General features: G+C 44.0%; 1 protein-coding gene across 4 annotated transcripts in view; it reads left to right on the plus strand.

Moving 5' to 3' along the window:
- The window catches only part of klhl13 (kelch-like family member 13), a 94,496-nt gene that overhangs the window by 32,588 nt on the left and 41,388 nt on the right, over positions 1-20,520 (plus strand). For all 4 annotated transcript variants that reach the window (XM_084320209.1, XM_084320208.1, XM_084320210.1 and 1 more), the window contains exons 3-5: positions 7,080-7,224; positions 8,627-8,759; positions 15,282-15,478. In XM_084320209.1, the coding sequence (XP_084176335.1) occupies positions 7,080-7,224; positions 8,627-8,759; positions 15,282-15,478 (475 nt within the window). The remainder of the gene's footprint in view (positions 1-7,079; positions 7,225-8,626; positions 8,760-15,281; positions 15,479-20,520) is intronic.

Genomic DNA, 20,520 nt, shown 5'->3' on the forward strand with positions numbered 1-20,520 from the left:
GACTCCTAGCGTGAATTTATTTCAGGATCATATCTCACAGTGGGAAAAAACCTGAACGTTATTGCCTAAAATAGAACGCAGTTATTTTCTCTACCTTTCTGTGAACGTCTAGCAAAAAACGGCGTTGCAATCTGATGAAGAAAAAAAGTAATCGTACTTGCAGTAGATTTCATTCACGGTTTTTGCTGCCCTGTCAGGGGCGCCTGGTGGTACTAAATCCAGATTGAACTCTGCCATTGGAAAGGGGAGATTTGGCCCGATCCATAGATGTGTGACTTGGCCATAATAAGGCCATTTATAGGCCTGATATTCTACATCATATTTCAAATTGCATGTGTCCGGATGGTATAATTCAGTACTGTATCTACAAAACCTGTTAATCATCTGTCCTTTATTCATTTGCTTAGATTCTTTGTACACGTAATCCAAGAAGGTGCTGAACGAGCTCAGTGGCAGTTTTTCATATTGTCTGGTACATTTTTTGCATGGTGTTATTCGCTGTCAAATATGGAAAAAGAAAATGTATATTCTCCTTTTGGTTCATTACAATTTACTCAAGCCTAGTAACAGACACAATATTTCTGACACTGGGAATACATTTCCTGAGATCCATAGATGTCCCTAGATACCAAGAACATGCAAATGAATCTTCCATTTACTTACTGTAGGTATGTATTTTAGGCGGATTTTCAGAAAATGTGGCTAGGGCTTGAGAGGTTGGGCCATGCAAAATTAATAGTTTGGTTCCGGTTGCCGACCGACCCTGCCGATTTAGGTGCGACCCAAATTTATTTTATGAGTTTAAAAAAAAAACGTTTTAAAAGTTGAGTTAAATCTTAGTAGAAAAGTGCAGTCCATGTCAATAATGAGAATATATAAAAAGCAAGTATTTCACAATATTTGCACAGCTCTCTGACGTCAGGATATTTAGTGAGTAGTATTTAGGGGTGGCATTTTTAATACTACTACCTTTGTTCATTGTACTTTTGTAGTACAGTGTCTTTGTATTTTAACCTTTAGTATTATGGATAATATTAAACATGCTGGCAGAGTACATGCATCCATGTTGTCGTGAAAATGTTAATTAAATAAAAAAATTCCCTATCCATAATCGCTGTGGGATTCTTTTTAATAAATTCCCTACCTACCCATGGCCAACCAACAGGAACTAAACAATTTATTTTGTTAGGCCTTAAGTGTGTGTGTGTGTGTGTGTGCGTGTGTGTGTGACATATACTTATTCTAAGATTGAAGGCATTTCTGTTTTGTTAGACAGTGGGGCCTATTCGATTTATTTTCTTTTTAACTTTTAGCTAGGCTTAAAGGTGCTATAGATAACATTCAGCCACTAGATGTCTCACTAGCATGTCATTTGTCCAATCGAAAAACATGGGGAAATGGGAAGTAGGGAGGGGATAGATGCAACATGTAAACAACATTAATTTTAGACCCGCAAAACATTTTTCTTTTTCTTTTTTAAACTTCATTTTTTAGCGTTTATCGCTTTTCTGGTCAAGCATGACCGACAGATGCAGGGTGAAACGGGAGGGAGAATAGGGGAAGACATTCGGCAAATGACGGCGGGTCCGGGAATCGAACTCGGAGTCAACCAGATCCGTGATGCAGCACTGTATTCCCCGACGCTTTCGCGTCGAGGTACATGGTGAGCTACTGGAGCTCCCCCTCAAAACATTTTTCAATGATTAATTCATTAATCAATAATAATTTGTGCGGGAAAAGCAATAATTTTATTCTGCACCGTATATTTTATATTGTATATTATATTTTGTATAGTGTTTGGACTTTATTCTTTTGACTTTATTTACTGTATGAAGCACATTCTCAGGGGGCTCATACAGAACCAAGCATTTCACTATAATGTACATGTACTTAGTTAATACGTGACAAATAAATTAAAACATGAACTTGAAACTTGAACTTTCTGAAAGCTCGTTGGATGTATTCTTAGTAGGGCTGCAACTAATGACTATTTTGGTAGTCTACTAATCTGTCGATAATTTCTTCGATTAGTCAACTAATCGAAAACCAATTATATTAAAAAAAATTATATATTTTTTTATAATTTCTTATTTTTTGTTCCAGAGCTGAGAAGCCACTTTCACAAAGATAGGTAGTGCAAAAAAAGAATTATATAATTAAAAACAAAAAAAAATGTTATGACTAATCGACGCAACAATTTCTCATCAACGATTTTTTTTATAATCGACGTCGTCGACTAATCGTTGCAGCCCTAATTCTTTAGAAATGATTACTCTACATAAGGATTTTATCTTTCATATAGCACCTTTTAACAATTGTTTTTATTTAGCTGTAATGCAATGATATATCTATTCTCTTTTTACAGTAGTGAACTGTAACTATGTGATTAGCCTACAGTCGGGTAGTAGAGTACAGTCGGGTAGTAGAGTCACTCAACTTTCTAAACAATGATCATGAACAGTGTTAATAAGTGTTAATAACATAATAATCAATCATTCAGAAATTCCACAAGACAGATTCAGCCTCTCTGTGAACGAACGGCTTGTTGGTCTTGGATGCAACTTATCCAGCCTGTTTTCAGCTCACTGTGGGGAAAGCTGAATTTATTATCTGACTAAACCAAAGTTCAATTGAGCCTATTTACCTGCAACAATGCCAGCTGGGAAACGAAAGGTTATGTATATAACCTAGTTATGAGTACTGGCTGAGCGTCTTGCTCTTCGCCATCGAGATGTACCTCATCTCCAGTACCTACTGTACTTCATTAACGAAAAACAAATGCACCCAGCATCTGACCAGGCCCCGCCCCAGTGCCGTACTATAAGGCACCGGGCGTGGTCAAAGGACTGATGCTAAACACGGAGCACCAGTGGTGGTTACAACCAGTAACCTCCACTGTGGTGTGCACCATGAAGGGGTTAATGAATAAATGAACTAAACACCACCAATATACTGTAAAATGGGCTAGCCCATACACACACGTTAAGGGGATGCGGACCAAAGAACCAGTCCCGCATATCATTCATATATTCACAAACAGCACACCAGCCCTAGACCTCAGCCCATTCACCCATGAAAAGGTAAACAAAGCCCCCCCGCAATACTCCCACATTAGACACCGATTGACCTTCAGCATGAATGGTTAAGAGAAGGGAAGACTGTAGACATACATCTCGCAGCGGGGAGACAAACGAACAGTAGCCCAGCATAGCATAGTGTTAGCCGTGCGCTCCAGGGTAACAGGGAAAACGACAGCGTTTACCCCGACATCCTGCCCCTGGCGCCGATACACAACTCGGTTGTCTCCCGGGACAACTCGATCAACATCACCAACGCCAGCATCGTCATGCCTAGTGACATCCCACAGTGGGGAACATTAGAACAGTGACCCAGCATTATAGCATTTAGTATTAGCAGCGCGCTCCAGGGCAGCCTGGAAAACGTCCAACTCGGGGACGTTCACCCAGACATCCTGCCCCTTGCGCCGATACACAACTTGGTTGTCCAACAGGACAACAAGCAGCATTACTAACACCAGCGTTAATGCCTGATGGCACAGAGCCTACCTGGTGCGAGTTAGCTCGATAGCTAAACACAGCACGCTGTCCCTCGAACCGCTGCCAAGAGACGAGGAACACCAGGACAGACCCGACTTGCCGTTGGACCATGCCGAGAAGATTCCAGGGGTTGGCAAATCTCCGGCGAATACTCAACATTGCGCAATTCTCTATACTTTTCATAACGCTAGTTCACAGGGTGCAAGCATCCGCCATGATGGAAACGAAATAGAGGAAGGGCGAGTGGTGACCACGCCCGGTGCCTTATAGTACGGCACTGGGGCGGGGCCTGGTCAGATGCTGGGTGCATTTGTTTTTCGTTAATGAAGTACAGTAGGTACTGGAGATGAGGTACATCTCGATGGCGAAGAGCAAGACGCGATTCGCCAGTACGACTATATAACAGCCCTCAGTTTGTACCGTACACTAGGGATGGGTACCGAATCCGGTACTTTTAAGGGTACCGACCGAATTGCGTTGGTACTACAGAGTACCGATTCACGTGAGATCCACCGGTGCCTAAATTCTTTACAACTGAGGTAGGTCGATTACATTTTTTCGATTAAAATGTGAACGGTACCCTTCCGTACACACACCTGCACTTAAACATGTTGCACAACATGATTCCCATAATTCCTATTTAAATTTTATAATTCTATTCTATTGTGCTTCTATGTTAATTTAGTGTATATACCAATTTTATTTTATTCCACCTTTTTATTTTTGATTCCATCATAATTGTCTGTCCGTCAATGTCTCACCAAAAACAACCAAATCAAATTCATTATAATGTGAAAACTACTTGGCAATAAAGACCTTTCTGATTCTGTGACTGAATGCTGTAGCTGTTTGTTGTTTGTTTTTGTTTTGGTTTCCTGGCAGCCACCAACACTCCTTTGTGGTTTGGACCGCTCACTCTCTCCACGCTGCCTCTCCGACTTACCACCTGATGGGGTAACCAGTGATCTCTGTCCCTGTGATCGTGCCCAGTCGCTCCTGTAGTGTATTTCTCCCTGGTAACCAGTAGGGCTGAGCCCAAACGTTCAAACGTTCGGACCTTCGTTCGCTATGTTCTAAATCAACATTCGAATTCTTTTTAATTCTTTTTATATATATATATAATGTGTCTTCATTCTGTTTAAACCAATGGGGTTTTTCTTCACAGTTGCAGATAAAGATTAGGCTACACTAATATTATACTATTATAGTATATGACTCGTCATAAAAATTCAAATAAAACATTTATCATAAATAAATGATGTAGCCTATCTGCATCCGCTTCTTGGCGCTCCATCAAGACGTCGCCATCACTTTCGTACCAACCGTGCCCTTATTGGATTATTTAAACTGATCAGTTATATTCATTAACTGTTTCAGCGCCAATGACGGAAAAAGTCAGGTTATCTCGCCGGTGGTTGAGCGCCAATCACGAGAAAAGTCGGGTTTTAATCGTTATTTCTTTTATTTGCTATATCCATTCATAATTCATCCATCCAGCCTGATGTTATCATTGGGAATGGCTCTGAGATCGTAAATGGCCAATACCGCCGCCTAACGCCCTGCGGCCCCTATTGCATCCCATTTGAAACTATGTGGTTTGTTTTCTTGGCCGGGCTGAGCCGTGCAGGCGGGGTCTAAATACTCCGGCAAGGCAGGCGCTTCGAACGATGGATGGATTAGGCCCCCCCCCCCGTGTCCCCTTCTCCCTTTCATGCGTGCATGATGAAAGATAATACCGATAATCTAGCATTGATTTCAGATTGATTGTTGATCCAAGCGAGGAATGGCAACGTGTTTATTGAATTTCACTAAAACGCTGTTTTCGCGTCTTCCTGGGATTACTCAGAATCACTCAAACTATACTCATATTCACCACGGTATAAAACGGAAATGTACGGATGAAAAAAATAATCTGTTTTTTGCATGTTGACCGGAAGAAACTCACTGACAATCGACGGTGTTATTAGATCCACAGCTATAATATTTAATATAGTTTTAGCACTCGCAAACAGCGGCATTGTCTCCATTGAACAGAGCGCTGGCCTTCTTACCACAAGGTAAACAGCGACCTATTGATTTAAAGAAAGTTGATTACATTTATATAAAATTAAAATTAAATAATTTAATCAGATTAATCACTTTATTCAAATTGAGGATTTAGTAGTTTGAGGATATTTTATAAAAAATTATATATAATATATATATATATATATATCTTTTTTTTGAAAAGAAAAAAAAAGAATTGGAATTAAAAACGAAGGTTTTAAAAAAACCCTGACGAAGTTCGAAGCCCAAAAACAGGCTTCGGGGAAACAGCTCTAGTAACCAGTGCTGTGTGATGGTGTCCAGTCGCTCCTGTAGTGTATTCCTCCCTGGTAACCAGTGCTGTGTGATGGTGTCGCTCCTGTAGTGTATTCCTCCCTGGTAACCAGTGCTGTGTGATGGTGTCGCTCCTGTAGTGTATTCCTCCCTGGTAACCAGTGTGTCTCTGTGATCCTGTGTAGTGTATTCCTCCCTGGTAACCAGTGTGTCTCTGTGATCCTGTAGTGTATTCCTCCCTGGTCATGTAGTATGGCTGGTGTTGTTCCCCAGACTCCTCCTAGAGAAGCTCTCCACCCTCATCTCCACGTAGAACAGGTCTTAGAATCTGATCATCTTCTCTTTAGGGTCGGGATTCACCAGAGGATACTATAATATTGTGATATATCTTTTATTTTTTTAATTACCTTTTTTCAACTGCAAATTATGTCCCCAACGGACAACATCTGCAATATAAACATCATCTGTTTTATCTAATATGATAAAGTTTTCAGTCTGTTCACCTCATTCCGATAATTTTGCATTGCAGCAAAATGGGATTGTCATATATAGATAACATTCAGCCACTAGATATCGCACTAGAGCACCAGCATGTCATTTATCCAATCGGGTGCATTCCATTTAGGGAAGTAGGGAGGGGATACATGCAACATATAATTTTGGACCCGCCAATTTTTTTTTAAATGATAAATTCATTAATGTGTCCATGTAGCCTAGTTCTTACAATGAGAACTCTAGTTGTCCTGTACTGGTTCTGTGTCCATTAGGCAGGGCTCTACGCTAACCTTTTTCCCAAGGAGTACATGTGCTCCTAAATGAGAAAATTTAGGAGCACACAAAGAAATTTAGGAGCACAGTGAAAAATGTGCATACGTTAATAAACAGTGTTTCCTCTCAGATTCTGTAAAGTAAAGGTGTTTCTTCAGTGTTTCCTCTCAGATCCTGTAAAGTAAAGGTGTTTCTTCAGTGTCTCCTCTCAGATCCTGTAAAGTAAAGGTGTTTCTTCAGTGTCTCCTCTCAGATCCTGTAAAGTAAATGTGTTTCTTCAGTGTTTCCTCTCAGATCCTACTCCGATCTTTACCCTCTGTACTCTCTGTACTCTCACTGTACTCCTTTTTTTTCTTTTTCTCTTTTCTTTTCGTGTTGCTTCAGTGTTTCCTCTCAGATCCTGTACAGTAACCGTGTTGCCGCTTGGTGTTTCAGATCCCTGGTGGAGGATGATGATGCCCACATGAAGGTGGCTCTGGGTTATGGAGACGTGGGGGGCGTCTCGGCCCACCTGCAGGCCTCCAAGACGGGCAACACACGCTTCTTCACCAGCAACACGCACAGCTCTGTGGTTCTTCAGGTGAGACCTTCCATCTCCTACTTCCACCACTCCTCCCCCGTCTCTTGTCATGTACCGTCTCGACGATTGGCCTATCTCGGACCCCGCCCCTTTTCTTGATGATGCTCCACAATCGCAGCTGTTGCTTCCCTCCGGACAAACCTTTTTGCGATTGGAGGATCGAGAACGGAGGGGGCGGGGTTTTGAGATGGGTCATCAGTTGCCAAGGCGGGTTTTGGGTGGGTCTAATAATAATAATAATAATAATAATAATGGTGTTTTATATCCAAGTGGGTGGGTCTAATAATAATAAGAAGAAGAAGAAGAAGAAGAAGAAGAAGAAGAAGAATGGTGTTTTATATCCAAGTGGGTGGGTCTAATAATAATAAAAATAATGGTGTTTTATATCCAAGTGGGTGGGTCTAAGAATAATGAGAATAATGGTGTTTTATATCCAAGTGGGTGGGTCTAATAATAATAAGAATAATGGTGTTTTATATCCAAGTGGGTGGGTCTAATAATAATAAGAATAATGGTGTTTTATATCCAAGTGGGTGGGTCTAATAATAAGAAGAAGAAGAAGAAGAATTGTGTTTTATATCCAAGTGGGTCTAATGGAGAGACGAGGGTCAAGGGTCAGACCCTAACCCTAACTCCCTCACTTATAGCGCTTTTAAACCGCCCGGGCTCCGGTTCAAGCTCCAGCGCCGTTCTGAACCCTGGTCCTCTCTGGCGAACCACCCCGCGTTTACACCCATTTAAGCAGAACCAACATTCCACCGTCTCCGTCATCAACGGGGGCGTTACCCAGGCGGAGGTAGAAATAATGCGCGGAGAGCGCGTGAGCACACACAAAATCACACGCACGCACTGTATACGTTTGAAATTAATCGTTCCAGCAAAGTAGGCTTCTATTATTCTAATTACTGTTTTAATGGGTATCACAGTAGTAAGTCCTACTGTAGAACATGACATATTAGCATGACATCTGATTTACTAATGCCAATAATAAACGACAACCGCAATTGGCACTTGAAAAGTGTAAATAATGGATTAGTCAGTCGCAATTCATGGCAGCCCGTTTAGCTCAGCAGGTTAGTTTCCCTGCCTGTGGACCGAAAGGTCCTGAGTTCGAATCTTGGTAACTATTTTAAATTTTTTTCCTGTAACGTTAATTAATTGGAAAAAAATACTAATTTAATCGGATTAATCACTTTATTCAAATTGAGGATTTAGTTTGAGGATATATATATATATATATACATTTTGTTTTAATTAAAAACGAAGGTTTGAACGTCCATTCGAAAAACCCTAACGAAGTTCGAATCCCAAAAACAGGCTTAGGCGAAACAGCCTTAATTCACATGTCTCTGTACACTAAGACCTGAGCTCTACCCTCTCCTCCGCTCTCCTGCCTCCTCAGGGATTCGACCAGCTGAGGATAGAGGGGTTACTCTGTGACGTCACGCTGGTGGCGGGTGACGGGGACGAGGCCTTCCCAGTGCACCGGGCCATGATGGCCTCCTCGTCGGACTACTTCAAAGCCATGTTCACAGGTATGGCTGGAGGACGCCCCTCTCTCTCTCTGTCTCTGTCTCTGTCTCTGTCTCTCTCTCGCTCTTGCTCGCTCTCTCTCTCTCGCTCTCTCTCGCTCTCTCTCGCTCTGTCTCTCTCGCTCTCTCTCGCTCACTCTCTCTGTCTCTCTCGCACTCTCTGTCTCTCTCGCTCTCTCTCTCTTTCTCTTTCTCTTTCTCTTTCTCTCTCTCGCCCTGCAGCAGCACCACATGTAGGCATGAGTGGTGTTTTCCCAGATTCTCTATCATGCAGCACAAGCACCAGAGTGTAAATGGTAAATGGTGCATTCATAATGAGCTTTTACCCATTCACTCACACATTCACACACCGACAGCAGAGGCAACCATGCAAGGAGCAGTTAGGGGTTAAGTGTCTTGCTCAAGGACACTTCGACACGCTGCCGGGAGGAGCGGGAATCAAAGCGGGAACCTCCGGATTACCAGAGGACTGCTCTACCTCCCGAGCCACTGTCGCCACTGCAGTAAAGTGCAATAGTAATATACAATGTACAGGTGATTAAACTGGGTATGAAATATATAAATCAGTACTACTGAGTAATAGTGCTAATCAGATGTATGTACAGAGTTGTAGTATTAATATGTACAGTGATGCAGGTATAAAGACACTATGGTAGTAACAAGTCATACTTGCCAGCAGCGTAACCAGTGGGTAGAGATATGTACAAATAGAGTACTCGCATGAATTACATCTTGCAGACCATGGCAGCAGCAATAACGATGCACAGCAATATGCCCAATGCAGTCAAAACGTTCACTTACCATTCATAACAATTACATTACCTCCACCTTGTCTGGCATATTTCTTCCATATCAATAGTCTATGAACGCTGCGCAAAGTGGACGACATGTTGTTGGCACAATTTGGAAATGCACAAACACAAACCTCTATTTTTATCTTTTAGATAACGCTGAGCTAACTGTATTCCAACACAAACCTCTGTTTTTATCTTTTAGATAACGCTGAGCTAACTGTATTCCAACGCGGTAAACATTTTGTGGTACTAGCGTACTATCCATAGAATCCTCCTGTTGTCTTCCTGCAACACCCCACGCCTCGCAGGACTTCAGAGCAAGCGTTCTGTTTCAGTGGCAAAAACAATCCCTTTTGGTGGATGTTGTTACACGGTGGTAACCAAATACAAAAAAATAGAAATGTAGTTTCCTCAAAGCCCACTGGAGTTGCATTGAAACTAGGGCTGTACCGACTGCTTCGAAGCTTCGATCATAATGTTGACATTCTAAATCAACATTAGAATTTTTAATTTTTTATAATTTTTTTTTTTTTTTTTTTATGTTGTGGTGACTCACTTATCACGCACAATTGGTGCAGACATTCACTGGACTTCAGGAGTCGAGTGAGGGCTCCTTTAAGACTTGGGATTCTGGGAACGGGGTGTGTATTTGGTAACTTACATATGTCAGCTGTCAGCTGGCTGCTGTCACTTTCGAGGAGTAACGTTAACGTCTCTGCACTCTGTTGGATGTATATAATTTATGTTGGGAAGTAAAAGGAAAGACTCGACTACCGTCTCCCGTTTCATCCTTTCTTGCGTTCCCACAATGTGTCTATTCATTCTGTTTAAACCAATGGGGTTTTTCTTCACAGTTGCAGATAAAGATTAGGCTACACTAATATTATAGTATTATACTATAAGACGTCAGCATCACTTTCGTACCAACCGTGCCCTTATTGGATTATTTATGTTGATGAAACTGAGTTATATTCATTAAAAGCAATTTGATAAAAAAAAATAAAAAATACTCATTTAATCAGATTAGTCACTTTATTCAAATTGAGGATTTAGTTTGAGGATAATTCTTTTTAAATAATTTTTTATTAAGTCATAAAATATGCCCGTATACATTTTCATCTAAAGGTATAAGCTTGGCAAAGTTATTTTAAGCAATTGCTCCCTTACTTTAGGGATTTATATACTTTAGTTCTAAAAATCTATTTTTTTTCTCCTTTTTTCTGTAAGGTTCCAACACATGTTAGTAGAAGGTTCAAATGAATATGCTAATTGAGGTATATTTTATTTTTATTACATTAAAGGGAAGGTAGCTAGACCACGAGTGACATTCTATTAAATTAGAATTAAAGTTTTAGATCCTATGGTAATTAGCATAGGAAAGTTAAGGTTAAAGGCTCACTCTGGGCTAACCGGTGGTGTAAGGGAGGGAGTTATACGCGAAGGTTGTGTCTTAGGAACACAGCCTTGTACGGCTCTCTGTGGGAGGGGGATTTAGGGGTTTATTTGTATATATGTATGTTTTTAAGCTCGGTTCTCAACGGGACCTCAATAGTTGGATGTATATCCATTGTGAATTCGTACTCCAGAAGCATTACCAACAATTACACAACAACATGTATAGATTATGGCTAGTTTGAATATAATGATCTGGAATACTGGGGGAATAAATAATCAACATAAACGCAAAAGCGTGCTCACACTGATGAAAAACAAACCGGTGGATGTGGCTCTTCTAAGCGAAACGCACATTTTAGTGGAAGAGAAAGCTACGCTAGCGGACAACATATATCATAACATTAGTCACTCTTCCTTTGTAACGAGATCCCGTGGAGTTGCTATAGTCGTGAAACGGAAGTTGAATATTGAATTGAAGGAAGTATGGTCTGATACAGATGGTCGTATAACCATAGCTAAAATTGTATACAGGAATAGGAAAATAGCGTTGGTAGCGGTATATGCCCCAAATCTGTACGAGGCTAACTTCTACGCTACACTTACCAGAACAATGTTAAACCTTCCTGAATACTAATTTATAATTGGCGCGGATTTTAATGCCATTTGGGATCCCGGGATGGATAAATCTTATCCCACCTTTTCTAACGACCAGAAAAATTCATCTAATGCGTTAAAGGATTGGTCTAAGAATATAGGTGTAAATGACCTATGGCGATCACTCAACCCTACGACCCGAAAGTACTCTTGTCGATCTGCAAGACATAACACACTTTCCAGAATAGATTATGTTTTTGCATCCCCTAGACTATTTGATAACTATGACGTGGAAATGGTACCCAATGCACTATCAGATCACTGTTATTTACTCCTAAAAGGATCATTTGGTATACTGTCATCCCGAGCCCCAAGATGGCGATTTAACTCGATATTGCTGAAAAACAAGGAATTCATTACACAATTCAAAGAAGCTCTTTCTGTATTCCTACTGGAGAATGCGAAATCGGTACAGGACCCCAGAATATTATGGATGTCGGTAAAGGGATTGATCAAGGATTTTACCGGGAACTTTTCCTCAAATACGCAAGAATCGTTGTTCAAAACTGGCAGAGCTGGAAACGCTTTACTCTACGTTATTTTCCTCTTTACAATACAACTACTCGGTTCGACTGGAAACTCAAATTAATGTGTTAAAAAAGAGATTAATGCCATTTATAAACAACAATCTGAAGTTCAAATACGTAGCACAAGACGACAGCATTACTTTCATGGTTCTAAACCAAGTCACCTACTAGCTATGCAGTTAAGAGCCAACGCAAAATTTGCAGATATAACTACCATTAAGGCACAGCAAGGACTTGTTACAGACCCTAAAAAAATCAACGAGACATTCAAAGAGTTCTACTCCAACTTGTACAAATCAGAAATGGCCTTTGATCAAAACAAAATGGACATATATCTTAATCAAATTAACCTTCCTAAACTATCAGAGGATGACGCTAAACAGTTAGAAACACCCATCACATTAGATGAACTTAGGGAGGCCATATCTGAAATGCAAAGTGGTAGGGCTCCTGGAAGAGACTGTATCCCACCAGAAATGTACCTCTCATGTTGGGATGTAATTGGACCCCTATTACTTAATATGATTCTATATTCAATCAAGGAGGGGAACTTCCATAAGAACGACAATATTGCACTCATAACAGTCCTCCTTAAAAAAGACAAAGACCCCACCGATTGCGGTAGTTATAGACCCTTAAGCCTCCTCGGAACCGATATCAAGCTGTACTCCAGGGTATTAGCCATCAGACTTCAAAAGCATATGACGTCTTTAGTTAATCCTGACCAGACTGGCTTCATAAGAGGCCGCTTGATCACGGATAATATAAGACTGTTACTACATGTGCTAGATGCCAGCAAGGATGACACCACACCTAAGGCGATGCTGTCCCTGGATGCGATGAAAGCCTTTGATAGGTTGGAATGGTCTTATCTATGGGCAGTATTAGAAAGGATGGGGTTAGGAAAAGGATTCATTGATATGATTAAAGTATTATACAAAGACCCATCGGCCATGATTACAACAGGTATAATCACCTCCGAAATATTTCCGGTATTGCGCTATTCCATACAGGGTTGCCCTCTTAGTCCTGGACTATTCGCTTTATCATTAGAGCCTTTAGCACAATATATAAGACAATCCCAATCCATAGAACCAATAGCAATTAAGGGCACACAACATCATATTAGTTTATATGCGGACGACGTAATATTGTTCATGCAAAATCCTAACACCTCAATGCCTTATCTTCTCAAGTTGATTGATGACTTTGGCAATCTATCGGGATTCCTTCCACTTAATGCCCCTGCAAAGAATATACTCCTTCCAGAAGAAATACCAATGGTTAAACACTTCAGATGTTTAGGAGTTGAAGTATTCCCTACTATAAGCCAAACGGTGAAGTACAATTACATAAAATTCCAAGATAAGATCAAACTTAAAAACTCAGTACAGGCACGGGTATCAATAGTTAAGATGGATGTTCTACCTAGAATCAACTTCATTAGCTCAATGTTACAGTTACCCCCTCCAGATGGTTACTGGAAAAAATTACACTCCACCGCATACAAATTTATTTGGAATAACAAACCACGTATAAAAAGATCCACCGCACAGAGAAACAAAGCCGACGGAGGTATGGCATTTCCAGATTTTTACCACTATTTTAAGGCGTACTCTTTAAGACCACTGACAACCTGGTTTGATTCCCAAGCATCTGTATCCTGGAGAAACTTAGAAGTAAATATAGTAGCACCACATAGACTGCAGGACAATATATACACCATATTATCAATTAACTTAAGCAATGTGAATTGAAATTTGGCCCCCTTATTACTCATGTGATCCGGATATGGCGTGAAACACAAAATAAATATTCTAACCTACATAAATGGCATAGTCATACTCCCCTATTCAATAACAATGCACTCCTGATTGGAAAACAGCCTATAAGATACCCTAAATGGGAAAAGCAGGACATACACACATTAGGAGATGTTTTCAACAAACAGGGTTACACAAAAAATACATGGAATTTTTTATCTCACCAGTTCCACATATTATTTTTACGCACAGTTATTGGTCTGTTTGAAGGCTCATGGAGTCCCATTAAGGATACCAATTGAGCACCACAGATATCACAAATTCTTCTATGAAAGAGAGACATCGAGAGGTTTCGTATCTGATTTTTATCATCAATTACTAACGTCCTCGTATGGAATCCTCCCCCTAGACTCAATCTGGAGGAGGGATATACCAGACTTGGAAATAAATTTTGATTGGCAAGAAGTCTGGGCAAACGTTCGAATTGCGTCACGTAACCCGGACCATCAACACATTAATCTTAACTATATTCATAGGACATACCTGACTCCTATAAGATTGAACAGAATGGGACTTAAACAAGACTCCAGATGTTCCTTATGTACAAATGGGGATGAGGGTACATTTATGCACATGTATTGGGATTGCCCACCAGTTAAGATATTCTGGAAAGAAGTGGCCCAGCAATTATCAAATGTCTTATTTCTGAACATACCTACACCCCTCTGTATTGCTGTTGAATGATGTTTTTCAGTATGGAGCCCCTATACAGCTAAAGAGATTAGTTTTATCTGGTCTCACAGCGGCTAAAAAGCTGATAGCATCACGATGGTTTCAACCGGAAAAAATTTGTCGTAAGGTATGGGTTCTTGCATATCTTGATGTGATCTATCTAGAAATATCTACAGCAACAATTTTAGGTGTCAGTGAAGCCAAAATTGCAATCTGGTTAGAAGTGGTGAAGAGAATAAAAGCTAGCATATGAATGGTAGTGCCTGGTTAGGAACGAATGATAATGGATGGATTATCCAAGTGGGGGTCCGGGGGGGGTGGGCGAGCGAGAGCATATGTATGTAGGGTATTAGATAGCAAGTATTAGGTGTATATCTCGTATACTACATTTATTTAAATGGTGATTTCATTGGATGTTTACTGTTAATGCTTGTATGTCTAATTTTATGTTATGTATAAAAAAAAATACAAAAAAAAATATGCCCTTCGTTCGAATACTTCAATAGAAGCTTCAAATGTAAAAAAAAAAAAGAATAATAATAATGACATTCGGTACAGCCCTAGTTGAAACGGTGAGTGGCTGATTACTCTACGCCCGTCCCGACTCACGCGTCTCCCGTCTTCTTCTTCTTCTTCACCCTCATCGTGTCCCTCCTGCAGGTGGAATGAAAGAACAGGACTTAATGTGCATCAAGCTTCACGGCGTTAACCGAATAGGCCTGAAGAAGATCATAGACTTTATCTACACGGCCAAGTTGTCGCTCAACATGGAGAACCTGCAGGACACACTGGAGGCGGCCAGCTTCCTCCAGATCCTGCCCGTGCTGGACTTCTGCAAGGTCTTTCTCATCTCCGGGGTAAGATCCCTTTCACCACCACACTGCCAAAGGGTTAACCTTTTCACAACCACACTACAGAGGGTTAACCCTTTCACTACTGTTACAAAGGGTCAGATTAAACCGAATATATGTATTTATTGATTGATATATATTGCATAATATTTGTATATCGTTTGATATCCCTTGTATATTCTTTGTACATATACACGGAATGCCCCTTTAGCCTACAGCCCATAATATTTCATTCTCCTATTGGATGGCGTGCCACCAGGCGCCAGTGACTTACCCCTAGAGCTGACTTGAAAGCTACCGACATGACTTGTCTCAACATGCCCGCTTCTGCCCAAGGCTACGAGACAGTGAGCAGGCTGGCACTCGTTTATCCCCCGCACATATAAATATGGCGCGGCGAATACAGAACTTCCCTTTTCAGTTCCCTTTCAGTTCGAGTTGGAGTTCAGTCTTGTTCAGTTACCAAGTAAAGCCTCACCCACTACGCAACGTGGGCAGAGTAGGGCTCGTATTGCCCCAAATAGAGTCGTGTTTATCCTACTACGTTTGTTCAACGTATCGTTCGCTCCTTACTAGTAAAAGCCTTCATTACGAGTCAAAGACCACGTGAAGTGAGTAATTGTGCGTCTACATAGAGCACTTATTGCCGCGTGCTAATAGGATAGTAACGTCAAGTTCAAGGGAGTAATATACCGTCTCCAGGTGCCTATTGAAGTCCCTGTGGAACCATTGACTTTGTATAGAGCATTGCCTCCCCCTGCTGGCTTACAACCGGTAGTAACCTCCCTACCCTTATTCCCTAGATAATTCCTAATATTCAGTATTGACTTGCCTACGCACATTCTTTGCCTTATAAGCGCATCCAAAGTGACCAAAGTACTGTAATATAATATTCTTATCTGTAATAAATATTCTAAACGAGTATTTGTGTGGAAACCGTTTCATTGTGGAAGTGTTCTCATCTGATATACTTGTGTACAGTATGGCCAGTAACGTACATAATACGGTAGTGGTTTAATGATACCAATACTTGATTAATACAGTCAGGGAATTGTACCCCTCAGTTACAATTGGTCCTTCGAGCCCCGGATAATAATTAGCGTAATATTAATATAATATTAATATTGACATGGCCGATGACGAACACTCCACAAACGGTTCTCCTAAGCTAGATCGCCCGCAGCGCAGACGGCAGCCACCTCCCTATCTAGAGGCATACGCTGTCAGTCCAATACCTAGCTTTAAAGGGAAATTAGATACGGATAAAATAACTAAAGCGGATAGTAAAATTATGTCCGACCCTATCAACCAGGATACCCCGACCACAGAGGCCCTAGTGGGTTCTAATGTAACTGACCAAGCTCACGGTGGGGACCAGGAGGGAACTGACACGACTTTATCCCCCGACAACGTCGACAAGGTAGTCCCCGGAGAGCTCCAGGATAAAGAAAGCCCTCCCGGGATGGAACCCGACCCACCACAAGAAGAGACGCGCACCCAGGAGATGGATCTCCTCGGTACGCAACAGGAGAACGGATCTCCAACAAGTACTGCCGGGAGCCGATCGCCCCGAACGGCGTCTTCCCCCAGCGCGGCGGACAAGATGCTGGCGCAAGCACTCATCGCCACCCTGGCAGCCTCCACCGAACGCGATCGACTTCAAGCGCAACAGACGCGCAAGCGCGAACATTTTGCAGGCGAGCGAGAGCGCTTCCAGGCGCAACAAAGGAGTGAAGACGACCGCATAAGACTGGAGACCAGACGCCTCCAGACAGAAGAGAACATTGAGAGAAGCCGCGCCGATGCACAGCACGCCGCCGCCAATGCACAGCGCGACGTCGCACATGCCCAGCGCGACGCCGCCAACGCACAGCGCGACGCTGCCCAGGCCAGCGCCAATGCGCAGCGCGACGTCGCCAATGCCCAGCGCGAAGCAGCGCGCGACGCAGCCCATGCCCAGCGCGAGGCAGAGCGCGACCGGCTGCAGGCGGAGCTGATGGACAAACTGGTTGCCATGGCGACACCCCCTCACTCCACACGGAGCTCTCAGAGATCGTCAAGACATGGGTCTAGGACACATTCCCCTACCCGACGAAGCGACCCCGCCAACAGGAGGATCCTGTCCACGTCTCCGAACCCCCTCCCCAGCCGGTCCATACGAGACCCAGCAACCGGGAAGAACCGGACCACGCCGAGAGACTGAACAGAAGACTCCAGGTCCTAGCAGAGGAAGAGGAGGAGGAAGAGGAGGAATGTCAAGCCGACCAGCAGCAACGTACTCTGGCCCAGGAGGCCCAGTACAGCCCCGACCAGCAGCAACGTACTCTGGACCAGGAGGTCCAGTACAGCCCAGAAGTTAGCCCCGAGGCCCTGCGCTACAAACCCCCGACTCAACTCACGGGTGAGTTTGACGCACCGCCAGCCCCGAGGGACAGCACCTGGGTACCCGATCTTCGGTACCCACCAAGTACCAGCCCAAGACGACACGCACGGGGAGACTCGCCTAGGAGGCCTCTTCCCCAACGCTCACCGATGTGCCAGTCATCCATGGCATCGTACCTTGGCACACCGACGTTCCCGGACTTCACACACGAGAACAGAGCACAGTACACCGAGCTACGGATGTGCTTAGAGACAATGATGGTTGATGTAGCTGATGAACGCCACAAGTATGCTACCCTATTGAAGCACCTCAAGGTGCCCCGAGCGCACAATATAGCGCTGGCCTATGCCAACTCTACTACCCCATACACAGCGGCTCTAGCAGCACTCGACCAACGGTATGGACGCGTATGGGACTACGTGATACAGGAGATAAGAGACATTGACCGTCTCCCCCCAGCCAGAGACAACAGAGCGTTAGATGACCTGTCTATCAAGGTACAGTCCCTGGTAGGGATGCTGGGGTCCCAAAAGGAAAAGGGTATCTACGAACTGTACGCTAACTCCAACGTAGAGAGGATATTAGAGAAGCTCCCTCCCGCCCGACAAGAGCGCTTCAGGCGGCAGAGAGACTACCGCGACCCCAACGGTCCAGAGGCATCCCTCCTAGACCTATCTGAGTTCCTCGCCAGGGAGGTCAGTAGCCTACGACTCGACACGTTCGTATGGAGTGGACCAAGCCCAAGACTCGGACCTCGGGGACAAACGGATAACCGCCGGTTGGTGACCGTTATGCACCAAGCCGAATCAGTACCACACAAGAACCACAACACCCCCTCGACGAAAGAGGACCAGTGGAAGATTGAGTGCCAGTACTGTGAGGGAGAACATCGGCTGTATCAGTGCGAAGATTTCAAGAAGCTGACCACGGATGATGTGAGTCAGTGGACCAAGGACCACCGCCGCTGCTTCCGCTGCGCGCGCAGCCACCTGGCAGCTGAGTGCCGCTTGAAGAAGAAGTGCAGCAGGTGCGGTGGCACCCACCTGGAGGTCCTGCATGACATCAACAGGCGTCAGCCAGGACAACAGAGTGGGCCCGTCGCGGTAATGTACCATGCCGAGGCGGTGGCACCAGCACCAAAGTTCCACCAGACCGCTCCCTGGTGTCCCGACTGCTACGGCAGACACTGGGAGCCACGGTGCGACTCGCACCATATAGATTCTACGTCACCACCCACAGGAGTGCTCCACATTGACCAGCATAGCGGGACCCCCCGTGTGCTCCTCAAAGTGGTCAGAGTGCTCCTGAGCTACGAGGACAAGGTCCTGGACACTTACGCCGTCCTGGACGATGGGTCTGAAAAGACTCTCCTCCTCGCTTCCGCAGCAGCCCAGTTGGGCCTGCGAGGTGTCAAAGATACAATGACCATACGCACCATCAGAAGGGACCAGAAGACCATAAAGGGTGAAAAGGTCTCCTTCAAGATAGCAGCGGTGGACCAGCCCGAGAAGCAGTATAGTATAACTAACGTCTTCACCAGCCACGACATAGGCCTGTCTCAGTACACCTACCCCATCCCACAGCTGATGGCTAAGTATGTGCACCTACGTCAACTACCTATACCACTTATCGACGGCGCCACACCGACCCTGCTCATCGGCTCCGACCACGCGGACCTCATTCTCCCAATTGAGGCGGCCCACGTCGGACCCAAAGGATGCCCAGTCGCGGTTCAGACCCGACTGGGATGGATGCTCCAGGGCCCCCTCTACGGACTTGACAGTCAACCCACGTCTACACGCTGCCTACACACAGAGGTGAGCGTCACCGGCCTCTCCCCCGTACAGCAGAGGCTATTGACATTAAGCGAGAGGCCCGTGAGAGAACCGTGGGTACCAGAGGGAGTTCGGAACTCCACCCCCCTCAGCTGCGCTCCAGACGTAGCTGACCTCGAACCCAGCACCCCAAGCGACTCCTTGACGGGGCGGCCGGGACCGGCCCCTCCTCAGATGGGGTACAGAGCAAACAAGAAAAACAGACGGAGGAGGAGAAAGCACAGCCAAGCACAGATCAAAGCAGTCTCAGGCCCGCTCCCTCCTAAGCCCCCCTTCATCCCGTCCAGTCGTCATGACCATAGACCAGTCACTACCCCGAGCTGCGTGGCCGGCCGGCCGCGTAAGCAAAGTGACCACTGGGGCCGACGGAAAGGTCAGAGTGGCAGAAGTGCTCGGCCAAGGGCGGACCTACAACCGACCCGTGGCGAGGCTGATCGAGTCGCCAAGGCTCCCCGACTTGCTTAATGACGACCATGACCCATGACTTTGTGACCTGCCTACCCTCACAACAGACATTGAGGAGTGGACAGTGCGGTTAATCTGTCTCTGCTTAGCTAATTAGGTGGGACTAATTAGGGGGCGGCTGTTACAAAGGGTCAGATTAAACCGAATATATGTATTTATTGATTGATATATATTGCATAATATTTGTATATCGTTTGATATCCCTTGTATATTCTTTGTACATATACACGGAATGCCCCTTTAGCCTACAGCCCATAATATTTCATTCTCCTATTGGATGGCGTGCCACCAGGCGCCAGTGACTTACCCCTAGAGCTGACTTGAAAGCTACCGACATGACTTGTCTCAACATGCCCGCTTCTGCC

Source organism: Notolepis coatsorum (assembly GCF_963971535.1).
Source record: "Notolepis coatsorum genome assembly, chromosome: 8".
Lineage (NCBI taxonomy): Eukaryota > Metazoa > Chordata > Actinopteri > Aulopiformes > Paralepididae > Notolepis > Notolepis coatsorum.